Raw genomic sequence first — 13,935 nt, forward strand, 5'->3', positions numbered from 1 at the left:
ATTACACCAAAATAAGGAGGCTTATTCTAGAATAAGCCTATTTCTATTCCATAAGTAAATAGGGGATTAAATTTAAAATTGAGCTATTCTAATATTTAACTATCATTTTGAAATAAGATGTCGTATTACAGAATAAGAAAAAAATTATTCCCGAAGACAACATGTATTTTTTTTTTTGCCGCAATTGTGATATTTCAAAGTTGGGTAGCAATTAGAGGTGATCATTCGAAATCATATCTTAGCCGTATTTAGAAAACATTATATCTTATTAGGTCGAGTAATGGGCCTCCATGAAGATATTTTAATTTTCTTTTATAAAACTATACGATATCTAATTTACTAAATATCTAATGTGTGAATAAAAGATAATGATAATAGACATGCATAACGAGCCGGACGATGAACGGGATTAGTGTATTGGGCTTTTAGGCCGAGTCGGGCGGGCAAAGGCTTAGCGTATGCCGCCCATTTGGCTCAAGTTGGGCCGAGCTTAGTCGGGGTTAAAATGATCACCTCTACTAGTAATTATGTAAAAAATCCCTTAAAAAGGAAATAGTAGAACGGGAGAGCGAGACGAAAAGAAAACTGGCCGATACGATGAAGGTGGAGGGTAAGGAGGAGGGAATGGCAGGGCAAGAGTCACGTGACATCCGCTACCTCATCGTCCGGGCCGGGGACGGGAATCTGATAGACCTCTTCCGCTTCTTATCCTACGGTGGCAAGACCCACGTGTTCCTCGGGGAGGACGACGGGGGCCCAATCCCGGCCGGCCACCGATGGGTCATCTTCGTCTCTATCCTAGTCCGCCGGCTCATTGCGTTCTTCGGGAAGCCCATGAAGTGGAATGGCATGCTCTTGGAGTTCCTCTTAAACCTCCTTTCCCAAAACGGTGGCCTCTTTGGCTTGCTCCGTAATCTCTTCACAGGTATCTTTATTTTTTTCTATGCTCTTGGAGATGAGATTAAACCATTTAGACGGCATTGCAATGGCATATAGAGATGTTTATGTTATATTTGAAGAAATAAAACAGATCTAAAAATAAATTCTTCATAGTGGTAACTGGTGTTGTAATCCTTTATTGAAGGGTTAATGTTGATGGTCTGATAGTAGTTGGATGGTCTTTCTTGTAAGAGTTAACCTCAAGTAGTTAGGAGGGATTTGAACTGTTTTGGAACTAGTTTGATGTTGTATTGTACTTGTTATAAAGGAGGATTAGAGTAAATTACTGTGTTATGGAATTGCAGGGAATGTTGTGGTTCCACAGAGAGGATCAGAAAGCTTTATCAGTGCTATTGGGCACTTGGACTCGCGGTTGGACCTCTGGAAGTTTGATTCTTCGACATTGGGTGTGGATGAGATCAGTAAGTTGGCTATTGATTCTCCCAGTACCGGAAGTAGAGTTCTGATGGATCTCTGCATGATGGCCTCAAAGCTAGCATATGAGAACACACACGTCATCAGGAATATCATCAACCATCGATGGAAGGTAATCCCTTTTGATCTCTCTTTATGAATTAAGATCATGTTAACGTAATATTTAGCTGAAACAAAAGAATGAATCTGCTATCTAATGATTTAGACCACCATGAGCTATTTTGAATGAAATTGGAGAACTAGTAATTTTATGAATCAAAGTAAGGCAGCATCTATTTAGAAGAGGTCAAATGCATGCCCTCAGACTAATAAACCTAATTGATGGATTAGGGTATGTAGTATGGGAAAATCTTGATGCAGGTTATTTCCTTCAATTGATTTAGTTGACTAATGAGTTCCCAGTCATTATACTGAAGACAGTGATAACATTTTCAACAAAGAATTTACTAAAGCTAGCCGCGGAATTAGTATCTTGGTCAAGTCGGTCTCATGTTTAAAACTATTAATTCAAACCAATAAGATGATTTACTTGGTTCAATTGTACCTCCAAAGGGCCAGCACAGTGGTGAAATTCAAGAAGCTTTTGAAGGATGTAAAGCAACCAGTTTGTGCCAAAAGAAAGGGAAAAAAAAAAAAAACTATAATTACTTGAACTCCTGCATGAAAAATGCTATTGTTGTTGCCTAATGTTATACTAGGTTCAATGTGTTTCTTCTTTTCCTGGCAAAATATTGTTCTTGTTTTTTTCTAAAGCTAACTGCCATCTCTTTTTATCTGAGGCAAGACCAGATGCACTTTGTGGACTTCTACAACTGTTGGAATGGTAAGCAACTGAATCCTCCAAATAGATAACATTGGATTAAAATCAAAAACTTAACTCCACACCTTCAGCATGTTCTTTTTTATATCCTTTTAAATATTTTAGCATCTTATATATGCATATGATATGGATACAAGCATACAATGTCCTATATATCTTAGCTTCTTTTACATGCATATCACATGTATACATGCATGCATTATGTACTTGCATATTTTTCTATCTTCTATTGGATTTGTGCCTTACAAACAAATATCCTAAATCAAAATCTCTCTCTCTGTTACTTAGTCATTTTCAACTTTCATAGCTAGAGGACTTCCCAAAAGGTTGCTCATGGATTAACCACAACCAAGTAGGTTTGTTGGGTTCTTGGAGTAATCTATAAATGGTTAGGGATCCACAAAAGTTGGTTAAGCATATACTAATATAATATCCATCAATGAAAGAACCTTTCAATGTGATGAAACTTGATGGACTAGTAGAACTTTGATCTCCAACATTGCTACCAAAGAAACTACGTTCTCTTTGCCTTTTGAGATAACTTCGATCTTTAGTGGATTTAAAATAATTTGAAGATATGATCTTATTGGTTAAGTTTAACTAATTGATCTAACAAAAGGGTAATTTTTGTACATATTCGCTAAATTATAGGACTTAATATACAAATAGTGAAAATATAGAGTGCAATTCATTAAAACAAGGTCTTATATGCAAATTTTCATATTTTATTATAAAAAGCTCCTCTCTCACCATAGCTCACAAAAAAAAAAATTCGTACACACCAGTTAAAAAATTTTAATTTTTTTAATATAATTTACTGATAGGTTTAATATGAATTTAAAATGGCTAACTTGCATTTATATTTTATAAATTTAATAATAATATTTTGGTACTGTTGCATGACATACGCAATTTCCCAAAGAAAATAAATGTTTTTTAACTTTTTCGTGTCACATCAATGTAATAATTACACCCATATTTCAAATCTTTTCTCATCTGTCTCTAATTTCCCTCCACAAAATAAATACATTTCACTCCAATTCAATTTTTTTTTTAAATTTAGTAAGTACACAATAAATTATGGAGTGCAGACTTATGAGCTTTTAAGCCTACAATAACTTTCTTTTTTTTTAGTTTGCAATACGGAAAACTTCTTAAAAATATTCTAAAAATAATATTAAAAATATCATTAAAAAAGTTATATAGCTTTACATGTGGGCTTATAACCAAAAAAAAAAGAATCTTATATTATTATTTAAAAAATATTAACCTTACATTATTTTAGAAAAAATAAAATTAGATTAAAAAAATAATACGTAAATACATGCTGCATGTAAGCCTGTTTGCGAGCATGTATGTACAAGCTTGCAAATTGGCTTACATGCTACATGTAAGCCCACAAATCAGTAATTAAAAAGCTTTTAATTAATTAAGAAGATGATATTTTTGAATTTTATCATTAAAGTCAAAGGGCATTTTGATCCATTAATTTTATATATCATTTATTTTCCTCCAAGACCAATACATTTTTCACTCTCTCACATCACATAAAAAGTAATAATTACACTTTAGCCTAGTTCACAATTAAACACTATATTTTTTCTTAGCCCAGTTCAATGTATCTAAATAAAACTAAGAAATAGGGCCAACTAATTAAGTTCGGGGCTTAACCTCAAACTAAACATAACCTTATATGTTTTAAGGCTTCCACATTCTTTGAGCCATTTTGTGGAAGAAACAGGGTTTTCTACTTCATGTTAGCCTTGTCAGGCTATCTCCACAATCTTGTGGACATATGAAGGTATGTCAGAAAATTAAACTAATAATCCCATGAGCAAGGACTTCACACTTTTGGTTTCATGAGATTCAGGCAAATTTTATTGCAAGAACATCACAAATTGTTAGTGATTCTTGTGCCACTATGAAGCAAGTAGACAAACAGTACCTAGAGAAAACCATAAGAACTCTTGTGTGTAAAGAAATTCACGATTAATTTCATCACAATCAACATAATACATTTTTTTTTCTTGATTAGCTTAGGAAAGATAGAGATTTGTGGTTCGGTGAGCATGCATAACTAAAAATTATTGTGCGTAAAGTAGCTGGCCAAGCAGGTACTTAAGTAAGCAAAACTCCAATTCTGGATGAATTTGAATCATTGATTTTCTGATCCCTGACAAGGTCCATATTTTGTTGTTTTTCTTACCTTTTTAATGCAATCATAGATTTTCAGAAAGCAAGATCCACTCAAGCATTCATCCTCTGCGACAAACCTGAAGATGCCAATGTAGTTCTGATCAGCTTCCGTGGAACTGAACCATTTGATCCACATGATTGGATCACAGATGTTGACTACTCCTGGTATGAAATCCCACAAATGGGAAAGGTACACATGGGATTCCTTGAGGCTCTTGGATTAGGAAACAGAAATAATCTTTCCACCTTTCAGTTTGCTCTACAAGAAGGTCTTAAGTCGCAAAGCAGCTTCTTGACTCATTCAGTACATACTGCAGATAGTTCTGGTTCTTACACTGGTCAGATGGATGAAATAATGGAGATGGATGAGATGATAGCATGCTATGCTATCAGGAATAAACTCAAGAGTTTGCTTAGTGAACACAAGAAGGCTAAATTTGTGGTCACCGGTCATAGCTTAGGTGGTGGCACTGGCCATACTGTTTCCCGCCATCTTGCTCTTTTATGAGGAAAATGAGCTAATGGAAAGACTGTTGGCCGTCTACACATTTGGACAGCCCAGGGTAGGGGACGAACAATTTGAGAGGTTCATGGAAGGTCATGTGTGTCATCCAGTTTCAAAGTACTTCAGAGTGGTATATTGCAATGATCTTGTTCCTAGGGTTCCTTATGACAACGGCATTTTCTTGTACAAGCACTTCGGTCATTGCATCTACTACAACAGCTTCTATGTGGAGCAGGTAATCCTTTGACTTTGTCCTGTAATAATTTGTTGGAATGGACAATAAGAACTTATATAGTTGAATCTCTGTTCTTATAAGAAGGCACGGAAAGGAAGAGAATGTTTTAGAATTCATGGTGTCTTCGTTCCTCTATATTCCTAATAATAGAAAAATTCTCCGTTCTTACTAAGTTTCTCTTGAGGCTGTGTGATGGTATTTAACAATGGTTGCTCTTCCTTGATATAGAATGTGAATGAAGAGCCTAATAGGAACTACTTCGAGTTACGTTATCTACTTCCTGAGTACCTTAATGCGGCTTGGGAATTCCTAAGGAGCTTAACCATGAGCTACACATATGGACCGGAATATAAGGAGACCTTGTTCTCAATTTCACTCAGGGTGCTTGGATTGGCAGTGCCAGGAATTTCAGAGCATTGCCCTTCAAATTATGTCAACAGCATCAGACTTGGGAGGAGCAGTACCAGAATGGTTCCAACTTCCAAATGAAGAAGCACTGCAAGAAAAATTCAGAGTAGCATATGGTATGGAACAGTTAAATAAGCTTGGACTAATATTCCAAGGGTCTTATTTACTACTTTCCCCTTTTTTAATACTACTTCCAACATGAGAAAAACTTGTTCTTGGAGTTACTTTTCTTGATGGAATCTTTAACTCTATAGAGCAAACGGTCAGGCAAAACAAGTTATTGATATATTCAATCTAGGGACCGAATAGTGGTAGCTAATATCCGAATCCATTCTTTTTACCAAATACGGAAAGTAAATGGATAATAAACATAATTATCATATCCGCGAAGTATATGCATGCATACTGAGTGGATGTTAGGTACATCCGCATCTTCTCCTTTATTTTTGCAATAGATAAGAAAAATATATTACAGATCTACATAAAAGTACAAAATTTACTACTTATATATCACTGTTTTTATTATATTTCAAACCCATCTAGGTATTGGATATTATTTTTCGATTCATATCTATATCTGCATAGACTATTTAGATGGTCATGTGGTTACAAATTTTGGATATAAAGACTGGATTGAAAAACCTTGACCCATGCCTAGCAAAATTCAAATATGGTCTATGGATTGTATATAAGGTCAGGAGAAAGATGAAGCATATTATTTAATTCTATGGATAATACATATTTATTCCTGATCTTTCCTATTATTTATGAAAATGCCACCAAATCTCTCATTAAAAATGCCCTTTTTGCATCTAAACTTTCATAAAATGTGGTGCAAATTGGCCATTTTATCCCCAAGGAAGTAGTATGGTCTATGGTTGTATCCAGGCCTGGGTTACATTAAAAGGGTTTTAAGTCATTCTGATTGGAGGTTTGATAGGTTGTGGAGGTCATTATATAGCAAGTTTAAATTAGCTTGATTGTGTTCAAATGTTGGAAAGAAAACATGCTCTTCCTGTTCACAAATTAGGCTAGATTTTGTTTGGAGATCCAACAACTCTCCATCACTTTTCAGTTTTTCAGATATCACTTTGGCAAGACAGTTATTCCTTAGATTTCTTGACCTTTTAATATGCCCTTATACTGATCCGCAGTAGATTGGTGCCTGTTTTTATCAACACCCTAGTCATTGGGATCATGTTAGTTTCATCATTCACTAAGAAAACCAAGCCATTATTGTCTCTGAGATCATTTTGGATTCAGCTACCTTGTTTCTTGCTGAGTTGTGCAGGCAATTGTCCGTGACATAGTTATCAAAACCGAATCCGACTGGGTAGTTGGACCAGTGAATCGACCGCTAAATCGGTTCAATTTTATTATCAGACCGGATAAGTAATCGATCCGATAAAAACTAACTAATCTGAGTTGTGCAGGCAATTGTCCCTAGCATAGTTATCAAAACCGAATCCGACTAGGTAGTTGGACCGGTGAATCGACTACTAAATCGGTTCAATTTTATTATCAGATCGGATAAGTAATCGATCCGATAAAAACTAACTAATCTGCCGATTGGACCAGTGACTCGTGCAACTGAATCATTTTTAAGCGAACATGCCAGGTTAAGTACTTTTGCAAAGTTACCTAATTATCCTTAATATTTAATTATTCTATTCTATATCATAATGGTATTTTAGTCCTAAGATTTTTAAATTATTTAGTTTATAATATATTTGTGTTTTAAAAAATTAGTTTTTTTACGCATTTACTCTTAAAAAGGCTCTTATTTGCTTGTACGTCCTTCTAGAGTTCATATTTACATATATGTAGCTCAAAATACATAGTTATTACATGTCTACATTTTAAAATCCTTTCTTTTTTCTTTGCACGAATGTCCCTTGGAGTGTAATACCATTAAATTTGAACAATTTAAATTAAAAAGATCAATGCATAGTTTTTGCATGTATACTACCATTAAGATTTAACAATTTAAAATGAAAAAGATTAAAATATTATTATATTAGATTTAAATTATTTCTCTTAGTTAATTGTATTTTTATCTTTTTCTATTAAATGATCTAATTTGAAAAGTAACCATGATGGTATTTAACTATATATCCATATAAATAATATATGTTTTGAAAGATATACATACAATTATACTACTTTTGTATATATTTTTTAATTTCTAGAATTATTTAGCTATTTTTAAAAAACTAACAATAAACTAATAACCCAGTTACTCAACTGTGACTAGGTCAACATTTGGTCTGGTTCTAATTATATCCTTGTCTTTCTTCCTTTTTTACATTAAAAAAAAAAAGAAACTTCACAGAGCTATTAGGCCGGACCGGAGTCCCTAAACTAATAGTCTTAAATTCAGGTGCAGTTGCACTTGGCATGGACCACAAAAAATTGGACTAATTGGTCCTAACAAAATTGGCCAACCAATTGGTAGTTTGATTGGCCTTGTGCAAAATATAAAGAAGAGAAATATGCTGAAACTTTTTAATTAACTATTACGTACTGGCTTGATCCGATTCGAAATAGTTTTGGACTCGATTATGCTCATAATTTTCAAAGAATTTTGTGAACAATCTAACCGATGGATTTTCCTGAATTTTTGATATGTTGTCACTCTTGGAAAGAGCTTTCCAATAAATCCAAGATCGTAGGTTTTGGATTGTTAGATCTTGAGGACCAAATAATAGTCGAAGGTCAAATAAACCCTAGCTTGTTAGCCCTCCAATGGCTAGATAAGTGCTAGGTTAATTCCTTGGTGTTAAGAGGGAAAAGTTGTTGTAAAAGAGGGGGATTAGGAGTTAGAGGTGGCCGACCAAAGACTTAGGCGGTGGAAGGAAGGAGGTAGGAGAGGGCGTCAATGGCTAGTGACAGTTGAGAAGAAGATAAAGGCACAATATCGATTTTAATTATTAGATAAACTTTAATTAGCGTGTCCTCCATATATTTATAGAGGCTCACCCTAGAGACCCATTAACTAAGTTAAAAAACCTTAACAAATCAACAATCGCGTTGGAATGCGAAATTACAGTTCTTTGTCGTTGCGAACGTCTGCAGGCGTTTGAACGGCCCGATTCCGTTCAAACGCACAATTTGCATTCTCTGTTTTTGTAAACGCGTGCAAGCGTTCGTATACCCGTGATCGAATGCCCCCCCAGCAAAAATCATTTTATTTCTTCTAATAAAAATCAACTAGATGAATAGGCTCATCCCAATAAACCCGATGTCACGAGTGGAGTCAAGATGGACCAAGTCGTATCATCAACTCATTTGGTCATATTGGTCATTAGCAAAAGGGTAATGATAATATTTGCATAAGTAGACCAACAACTCCAAATCTGTTTCACTCTCTAGGTGGTTAATGTTTAGATTGACAGCAGTCTTCAAGGCCTCCTTCAGAGCCATAGCTTAAGAATGAAAAGCGTTCATAAATTTGACTCCAGAAAAATCCATCTAATACCACTACTATGTTTATGCACTATAGTCGAGATTGCTATGCTTAGGGCTGTGGTGAATGTAATCATAGGTCATGAGAATAATATTCCTCCATATGAGATAAGCTAGGGAATTTATCAAGCCAAATTTGGTATCCTTGTCATACATGTCACCCTCCTTCAACTAATCACCCATAGTCAAATTCGAATTTTGTTGGGCAAGAATGTTCAATATCATATTTTTCAGATTTTATCATCACATTCTTGAGATTGTTTATTTCTCAAGAAACGATAAGCTTAAGATCAGACACTTAGAATCCAGAGTCCAAACCCATTTGTCTTTAATCTTAGGATCACTCGAGAATGGTAAGACACCGATAGCGCTAGGGAAGGCCCAAACCGGAGATATTCGATTTTCTTAGCGCCAAACCTAATGTCCATATTGATGTAGGTTGGTTTTCAAGACAGTGGCATGTTAAAAAATCTAGGGGTTATTTTTTTCATCATCCATTGTTCTTAGAGAAACCCTCCTTAAAATCATCGGCCACCTTATCAATTAAGTTTCTAGTCTACTTTTCTTACCCCCAAAGATCCACCTTATTATATGTTTAATATTTAATCCGCCACAATCTTTAGGCAGCTCGACAATATCCCAATTGATCAAATGTTTAACATTTAATCTCTAGTGTACTTAGTCATAGAATTAATAATAGACAAGGGAATGGCAGAATTACTCAACTCGTAGATAGAAATAGCATTAAAAAGAAAGTAGAATTAATAAGCATAATCCTACCAGCTTGAGATAAAGTATCTCTCCTCTAGCCACCGAGTTTAGCCTAAATGCTATCAGTGGTATCTTTGAAGGCATTTACTCCCAAGCTCTTAAGAGAGATATCCACCCCAATATAGCGAAAAGGAAAATTACCATGATTAATTTGCAAACTATTTTTAATATCAGGAATAACATAAGGATTAGTCCAGGATGGCAGATAGAAAGCAGATTCTTTTTGTTAGTTCTTTGGTTAGCTAATTTATTATAATCATGAAAAATGTCTAGAATACTATAGCGGTTCTAAGCAATGGTCGTCAACATACATCATGTGACATAATTTACAATTAGCATCAATAGCTAAGCCATCAATCAAGCTCTCATTCATTTTTGCACATAACATAGTCTAAAGAATCTAAGCAGTAATAATAAACAAGTAGGGAGACATAGGGTCCCCCTGCCTGATACCACATTCACCCTTAACCCAGCAAGAAGTAGAACCATTTATCAAAAAAAAAAGAGTAATTAACATAAGTGATGCAAGAACTAATCTAGGAAATCCAACTATCCAGAAGCCCATATGATGAAGAGCCGTGAAAATAGCATGACAATTCAATATATTATAGGCATTTTCTATGTCAAACTTAATTAACATGTTTAAATTCCAATTTCATGAGCTAAAGCAATGTTGTCCTCCCAGCTAGAAAAGCTGATTGCTCAGGACTATCAATATGATGAAGCAAAGGATTCATTCTATTTACCATTAGTTTGGTTAACAGTATATATGACATTGCACATAGGTGTGGTTCTAGGAAGTCGAAAGGCTTCCATTGAGTTGGGATTGTCTTAGGGCAATGCACACATCCAACCCCACATGGTGCTAATAATTTTTATAAAACTCCATATAGAAACCGTCAAGCCCAGGGGCCTTCCCCAAGGGCTTACTCCATAGAGTATTCTTGATTTCATCTTTCGAAAAGGCCAAGATTAGCTCATCACAACAATTCGAAGGTATTCGGGGCAACAAAGGCCAATTCCATTCGGAGACATCCACATCCTCAGAATTAGCCCAATTATCTTTATAACAGTCGATGAAACCATTTTGAATATCCTCAAAATTTGAAACATGAAATCCAGGGTCAAGCAGCAAAGAGTTAATCCTATTTCGTCTACATCTTATGATGACAATAGTATGAAAATACAGAGTTTTTATCCCTAGCCTTGACCCGATTGTCCCGACCCTTAACCATCCACTTAACTTCCAACTACCTCATCAAAGTAGCTCGCTGGTTATAGAGGCATTGGAGATGAGGGTTGTTAGAGGGAAGCAAGGGCCCTTGCTATTCCATTAATTCACACTTAGCAATTTGGTAAACTACCTTACCAATTCTATTTTCAGTCTTTCCTATGTCTGTGGGGTTCTAGTTATAGACATGCCTTTTTAACTCAGACAACTTGTCGTTTAAGTTGCTAGAACTATTATGATACAACTCAGTCGGATTGGATGCACTCACGGCATTGGGTTTATTGGGATAAGCCTATTTATCTAGTTTGTGTTGCTTGAGAAAATAAGACATTTTGTTGGAGGGCGTTTGAATGCCAAGGACCCGCGTTCGAACACACCATTCGAATGCCTACATGTGTTCTCAAAAATAGAAAATGGGAATTGCGCATTCAAACAGCCTTGAAACCATTCGAACGTGCTCGTTCGAACGCGTTGCGACAAGAACGCTTGGCTTTTAGGGATTTATTTTGGTTGTTTGGGTCAAAAGGGTGAGCCTCTATAAATATGTGGAGGAAACCCTAATTAGAGTTTATCTAATAATTGCATTGGCATTGTTACCCCTATCTCCCTTCTTTTTGCTCTAGCTGTCAACGCCCTCTCCCATCTCCTTTCTTTCACCATCCAAGTCCTTGGTAAGCCTCCTCTAACCCCTAATCCCTATTTTCTACAATAACTTCTCCCCCTTCACTCTAAAGAAAAGTTCTCCTAGCACCTATGTAACACTCGGAATTTTTTTTTAAACAAAAAAGGGACCCATGCACGCGCCGAGCGCATGCGTGCGTCCCAGCCCCTACCACCCGTCCTCCTTTCCTTCTTCTTCTTCTTCCCTTGTCGTGCATGCCATCGACGCCCCCGCCCTTTTACTCCGTCCACCCCGCTATCTCTCTCTCCCTCTCCTCTCTCTCGGGTTGCCAACGAAGCCTCGGAGTCGACGAAGCCAACCGCGCGACCCCCTCGGTAAATCCCCTCTTTTTTTTTCTTTCTTTCCTATTACTTACCACTCTGGTCGTCATGCCTTACCCGACCGCGTGGCTACGCCGCCAGCATCGTTGACCTCGATGGTGGCCGTGTCTCTCTCCTCGATCTCCTCCTCCTTTATATCCCCTCCCCCTTTCCCTTCGACTAGCCATCCCCCTCCCAGGTGAGGGTTGTGGGCCACCGGTAGCGCTGGGCCCTTTCTCTCTCCCCTCTGTCTCCTTCCCTTGGAAGGGGATGGTGAGGGAGGGTGGGGGTTAAACAATCCCCACCCACGCCCTTGGTGGGCTTCAGCTTAGACGCCTATGAAGCTTGTGGGCTATAGTTTGGACCGCAGCCCACGAGCTATTTCCTCCCTTGACTATTGGGTTGGGCTTGAGCCCAACCCAACACCCCAGCCTAGGCCCATTTGGGGTCATTTGGACCCTATATCCCCATTTCTCTATCCCACATGATTAATTAGTCTAACCACTCCCCTAAAGACAAATTATTAGCACCTAAATAGTGTGAATTTTAGGATGACATGGAACTCACCCCAGGGAACCCTTGACTCATGCATATGCCTAAACCTAAATTCTCTAATAAGATAATTAATTCTATTAATTCGCTAACCTTACGTATGGCTTTACTTACTTGAATTAATAGGATCGACACTGCGTGAGGAGGATTTTGGGATTCCGGAGGAGCCGACTAGCTGTGGAGACCTCCTAGGCGAGTAGAGTTTATACAAGTCTAGAATAATTTAGTTGCAGTTATTATACCTTCCATGACACTATAGGAATATTAGTATTATACATGCATCTAGTGTATTATGATATATCTTGACATGTGCAGTTATTGATAGTTTACTCATCATGATGTTATAAGAATGTTAATGTTAGCATATGCATTAGTGTAATGATGATCTAGATGTATCATGTATGAGAAACCATTGCATAAATATCTATTGTGAATATAAAATATAATGACCATGATGACTATGACATGATTTATACACGCATAGATATTACACCACTTCCACCTATCATTAGTAGTCGGGTTCTAACTAGGCAGTGCCCCTACTCGCTCAGCCTAAGGTTCAATGTAAAGTGTATCATATATGACTTATATTATTAGCGGCCTAACTTGAAGTGAGGAGCCTATGTGGCATTCAGGTAATTACACTATATAGTCAGAATTAGATTATGATGATAGTAAGAACATGATTGTGAGGCAGAGATATATTTCTAGCGGTACCCAACAACGCAAGGTTAGGGCATCCATTGATGAGTTAGGGGTTCTTGACTCTCCCACTAAGGGCAATGATGATTTAGAAATAGTGAGATATGGGCCCACGACTAGGGTCCTTAGTTTGATGATCATAGGCAACCGGTCACACACAGTGTCGCCATGCATGTTTGGGTGACATTATTGCTAAATGTGTATATATCCCTCCTCGATGTATGAGATAATGAATTGTTATGTGATGGATGATTTTCTGGATAATATCTACATTATGTGATGAATGGTTCGATGAGCTATGATAAAACATTATTAATGCCTTGGTGAGCATGTAATGACTAAACCTCCCTGACTTGCGTGAATACGAGGAAAACCATTATTTTACTTCCACACATAACATGTAAATATTATAATTGAGATTTGTATGAATAAGAGATTGTATCAAGCTTTATACTTGTGTGGACTTATCCTTATATGATTAGGAGTTGGCATGTTCTAGGACAGTGACGTGTAGTCTTTATCGATTGCATTGACTTAGTAACTCATTGTAAGTCATTTAAATAAGCTTATTTTACTTCTAGCAACTATAGGCATGCATTGGATATGCATATGTGATTTCATTGTTATAAATTGTATAGATTCTACTCGCTGGGTTGTATGCTCATCACCTCTTGGTGGCATCATTTCAGAGCTAG

The 13,935-nt window shown here is 36.6% G+C and overlaps 1 protein-coding gene across 1 annotated transcript; it reads left to right on the plus strand.

The window, feature by feature from the left end:
• Nucleotides 1–597: 597 nt before the first annotated feature.
• Nucleotides 598–5,735, plus strand: LOC140800200 (triacylglycerol lipase OBL1-like). The gene is given in 7 exon segments (XM_073154870.1): nucleotides 598–925; nucleotides 1,245–1,486; nucleotides 2,164–2,197; nucleotides 4,420–4,659; nucleotides 4,708–4,856; nucleotides 4,858–5,130; nucleotides 5,359–5,735. Coding segments are annotated over 7 exon segments (1,527 nt in total). The 3' UTR covers nucleotides 5,620–5,735.
• The last annotated feature ends 8,200 nt before the right edge of the window (nucleotides 5,736–13,935 follow it).

This window comes from Typha latifolia, chromosome 13 (genome assembly GCF_019914945.1).
Source record: "Typha latifolia isolate L0001 chromosome 13, TyphaL0001v2, whole genome shotgun sequence".
Classification (NCBI taxonomy): domain Eukaryota; kingdom Viridiplantae; phylum Streptophyta; class Magnoliopsida; order Poales; family Typhaceae; genus Typha; species Typha latifolia.